Here is a 5334-nt window from a genome sequence, read left to right on the forward strand (position 1 = left end):
AACTAAAAAGATAAGATAAATTATATAAAATTATAGGTAATTTAAATTTAGAGTTGAAGAGAAGCTTTACATGTATTTACTAATTTGATACTAGTCTATAAAGTACATGTGTAAATACATCATATAATCATATACAGTGACGAGGAATAAATTAGTAACTAGAAATTTAAAAATGTTGAAACTGTCTTACTACGACTTGAAGTTTCCTTTACATGAAATTTTCGACTAAATATCAGTAAATTGTATGACAGATATATTAAAATGAAAAACAGTTCATGTAGAATATAATGGAAACTTGAAGGTGAGTTCAAGCATCAGTTTATCTCTCTGTGAGACCCCGAACGGCATCCGTTTAATCAAAAATCTTTAGAAATTTTTCCGGAAATTAGTTTATGCCAGATATTTCGTGTTTCGTTTCTCTCTAGCTGGACACCGTTCTTGGGCTTAACCGAACTCATTATGTGTATGATTTAATAAGCGTTTTTATTAACAGGGACACAACAGCTAAAACGTGAAAAATATTGTCAACTATAACAATTATTCATGTATGAAATGATCAATTAATTCAAATAATAAAACAGTTATACAAGAACGGAATGGAAATTACTCCATACTGACTTTATACTCAGGCTTCATTATATTAAAACGTAGTTTCTAATTTACAATTTCAATCCTATAATATCGCAAGTTTTACGCACTTATCGTAAAGATATATTATGTTTAATCTTATTATATGATATTAGCCACAAGAGTTATTGTAACTGTTCTCAATAAACAATCGAAATTCACGCATACTTTCTCCTAAATTTTTATATAATAAATCTGTAATAAAAACCGATAATATAAGCTTAAAACTAAAACTAAAAATATGAAACCACAAGCTAGAACTAACAGCAATGCATCTTAATTAACTAAAATGATACTGCAATAAATTTAAATTTAAAATTTACATTTGCCTGGCATTACATATGCATTGAAAATTAATATTTAATTTCCCAATAACAGAGCTTTCCTGGCGTTAGTACTCAAGTATGTAGATTTTGCCTGAAGTGCATAGCTTTGTATAGAGGCACGGATTCCAGAAAACTACAAGCAAATCTGTAATATCTAATGAACGTAAGTGATCTTATAAGTTTTCAGATTATCTTAATTTGTATAAATATTCGGCACGATCCCAAAGCTAATTTATTTGAATCAATNATGTCAAGCTATCTTCGGATTTGGACAGGTAAAAATTTACTTCTATAATGTCATTGAAGACTGGAGAATAATAAGGATCTTTTCAATCGTAGGGTCTTGTATTTTACGGATCTCTTACACTGTTAGGAAGATGGAGTCCAGAAAACGAAAAGTCCACATTATCATCAGTTTCAGTTTCTGGCATGCAAGTCGGTACGTTTGTTGGTATAATTACGACAGGATATGTCTGTCAACACATAGGATGGCCTTTTAGCTTCTACACATTCGGTAAATAAAAACACACAAATGCTCTTCAAATGTATATATGCGACTATATCTTTTGTAATCTGTACATTTGACAGGTGTATGTGGGATTGTCTTTACTTTATGTGTCACGTGCACAGTTTATGACAGACCTCAAGAACATCCCAGAATATCTGACAAAGAATTGACGTTTCTTAACGAATGCGTAACAAACATCACCCCAACAGAAACGGTAACGTTATTTTCTGCTGTATTTTATCTCGATTAATCACTCATAAATACATTTTTACTTGAAACAGAAGTTGAATATTCCTTGGAAACAAATTTTAACATCCAGAACAGTATGGATACTAGCTATGACGAAAATATGTCTTGGTTTCGGTTATTTTACAATATTGACCAAGATTCCATCATATTTAGAGATTATTCTCCACTTCCCTATCCAAAAGGTATACGCATTTTTATACATAAGTCTTACATCAACAAATCTATAAATATTATCCGTGTTTTAGAATGGAATAATGAGTGCGTTAGTTTATTCCGTGGATTGTATTGCCATATTTATTTCTGGTTTCATTGCTGATTTCATAAAATCTCGTAAATATTTAAGTATAACTAATATCAGAAAACTTTGCGAAACAATTGGTAAGTAACTGCAGTCTTAATTTTATAAAGTTTTTTTCTAAAATTTCAGTCAAAACGTTAATACGTATTTTCATCTTTCGACTGTAGCTACGTGTGGTCCGGCATTATGCATCTTAGCGATTTCATTTCTAGGATGCGAAAGTACAAATGTAATTATTTGTTTAATGATTGGAATGGGATGTTTTGGCTTTAATATTTCAGGAGATGTTGCAATAGCGCTTGATTTAGCTCCAGAATTTGCAGGTAAGTCATTATTTTTCTTAATTTTAACAATGCACTGTATTTATTTATATCGTACTCGAAGTTTTTCCTGAAAAAAAGTCGAAGTGTGCGAACTGTTCTAAAGAAATTAGGCGATATTATCCAGACAGCCAGAAATTTGATTCTGCATTCAGCATTGTTCCACTGGATTGCTAAAATTATGCAATATTCTTTCTGTTTGGCATAAAAATTTTTTGTAAGCATGCACAACGAATAAAGTGTTGAAAAGCTCGATATTATCATAAAGCCGATCAAATATTCATGTTTTTGCAACATGAATATTTGATATTTTTATTTTTATGGCCGATATGCAAAAAAATAAAAAATCACTTTTTCAAAGATTTTTACATTTTTAAACTAAAAAAACCTAGAAACAAGGAGCAAATGTTGCGGGGAATTTTTTTCTGTAATGTATGAATGTTATTGTATGGATGGGTACGATTTTGTTCATTCAGTTTGAAGCTTAATAACTCCTGTGCCTTTTTTAATAAAGTTCTTTATTTTTCCAGCCAGGTTTCTGTATGAGGTGATTCATGCTCTTATATTTTTGTGGTTAAATGTCGAGGGGGTGACAAGATGAACATGGGATTTTTTGTGATATTTCGAGTGTAGTTGATCGTAAAAAACATTATTTTTTACAAATCTTATTTCCACTCTCTAAATCTTATTTTTACTCACTGTAATTTTATAAGATTTAATTATATAAAAACTGTTTAAAATAAAAGCTAATAACGAATGACACAACACAATTTTAAAGTTTGCCGGGAAAGCCCAACAACTTTTTTTCGACTTTTTAAACTCTATTTGGAAATTTGAATTTCCGTTGGATAAATAATTATTTTTGTACGAATTAAAGATGAAGTCGGTCTAAATCTAGACGATTATCATTATTATTTAGTGTTCTATAACAAATCATAGACAGCTGGGCCTTCCCTTTTAGGCTACATTTGAAAACGTTCTTTAAAAACACAGAAAGAACCAATAAAGATTAAAAGAATTCTTCTTCAAAATTGAAATGGTAGATCTTACGACGTCTTGTTAGTTCATCCTTTAGGCAGTTATGTAGCCTGAAACGGTAGGTCCAAATATCTATGATTTGTTCTAGAACACTAAATAAGAATGGTGATCGTCTGAAATAATTTTTAGACCGACTTCGTCTCTAATTTATACAAAAATCAATTTGGAAATGTTTACTTAATCTATATCTTTTTGTATATTTGTCATTACATCTCTGTTTTTCTCACGAATCATATCCAGAAGTTACGGTTTATGAGTAAATTACTGAGCCAGTGAAGTAACCAGCTTCACAACCACAGAGAAGCTATCATACTAGGTCTTGTGACATACTGTGTCATATTGTGGCAAGTTACAGGTTCATGCAGAACCGGGCAAATTTCAATTATGGCACTCATCTACGGTGTTGACTTTAAACATTTTAGTTCAAAGAATTTTTGAGTTAATGTTTACGAATTTTCGTTCGTTTTCTTACGCGACCTCTGCTCTACTAAGAAACTGAAAATAAATCGAAATCTACAGTACTACCATCACCGAATTCTTAATAATACATATAATAATGTAAACTGTTTTAAAAATGAAAAAAAAAAATTGTCATTTAAATGATGAACAATAAAGATTGTAAAATCTTGGGATAACAGAAAATATTTTATTCAATGTTTATCAAATTTTACATAATTTAATTTCTGTCTAGGTGTCATTTACGGATTGACTGATAGTTTATATAACGCTGCAGGTATATTTTCACCCTATGTTGCTGGAGTTATATTAGATAAAAACGTAAGTCAAATTTTTTTTAAATTTATGTTTACTTATATAACATATTCATAATCTTTTTATTAATCTTTACATATAAGGAAGGAGACATGATTCAATGGAACTACGTTTTTTATATGGCCTCTTCGGCTTACATTCTTGGTGGTGTTATTTTTATATTTGGAGCTACTGCAAAAGTTCAACCTTGGGCTACCATTAATACAGACAACGAGAAACAAGACAACAATTAATCATGAATCTAAATCGAATTTTGTTTGGAACGATAAAAATTTTGCTTATATAATAATTAGAAGCCAAGTCATGTAAAATTAATTATGGTAGATATATTAGCAAAATTTCTGTCATTGTTCTGCTTCTAATTTTTTATAGGAGAAAATATGCAATTAGTTTGATTATAGAAGACAATAAGAGACAGATATTTTGATAATTGATCACATTTGTATTAATCATTCGAAGAACATATATATAAACGGCTTGCTGTATGGTATATTACAAATGTAAATCCGTCTCTATAATCTAAAAAACACACTTTGGTAGACGTATCTCACAGCAATTTCTGGTTAGCAAATTATTTTTTATTTTCCATTGAACTACAAATATATTTCGGGTTGATATAATGTACTTCAACCCCTCCTCAGTGCTAGTTCAAATAAACAAGAAATATTAAAACATGACTATGTTATACCATAAAAAACAAACCAAATCATAAAAAACATTTACATTTTCTCATTATGTACATTACAAAAAATTCTTTTTTTGTATTTTGCTAGTACTGTTTTCTAGCGCTAGTACAGCTTCCACAAGCTGTACTAGCGCTAGAAAACAGTGTAACTTCGAACGAGGGGATTAGTATCAAGGTGATAGTGCGTTGTTGATTGAAACTATTCAAACCAGGGAACTGTAAGTCAAGTCCCTGAACGTTTGGTTCCACGTAAAAATACAGTACAATGGAAATGACGTGTTTACTTTTTATTTTGTATTTTTGTGGTATGATAAAACATTTCGAGTTTCGCGGAATGTCGCCACGTGCGTACCGTTTATGGTATTGTGTTACTGAATCCAGTGAATGTAATAATTAATTTGCACCATTACCTCATGTGTAACGAAATGTTTTAATAGATGGATTACAGAAGCAGTAAGAAAATCAATTTCTTTTCTGAGCAATCAGAGATCGAATAAATCCGAGTAGAAAAT

The 5334-nt window shown here is 30.3% G+C and overlaps 1 protein-coding gene across 1 annotated transcript; it reads left to right on the top strand.

The window, feature by feature from the left end:
• Positions 1 to 1292: 1292 nt before the first annotated feature.
• LOC111615183 (vesicular glutamate transporter 3-like) lies at positions 1293 to 4394 on the top strand (the record flags this gene model as incomplete). Its single annotated transcript, XM_023356587.1, has 7 exons — positions 1293 to 1467; positions 1542 to 1675; positions 1743 to 1892; positions 1956 to 2088; positions 2221 to 2331; positions 4058 to 4147; positions 4228 to 4394. Coding segments are annotated over 7 exons (936 nt in total), but the record flags the coding sequence as incomplete, so codon positions are not given.
• Between the last annotated feature and the right edge of the window lie 940 nt (positions 4395 to 5334).

This window comes from Centruroides sculpturatus, unplaced genomic scaffold, assembly GCF_000671375.1.
Source record: "Centruroides sculpturatus isolate CEXI.00-Female unplaced genomic scaffold, Cexi_2.0 scaffold2402, whole genome shotgun sequence".
Classification (NCBI taxonomy): domain Eukaryota; kingdom Metazoa; phylum Arthropoda; class Arachnida; order Scorpiones; family Buthidae; genus Centruroides; species Centruroides sculpturatus.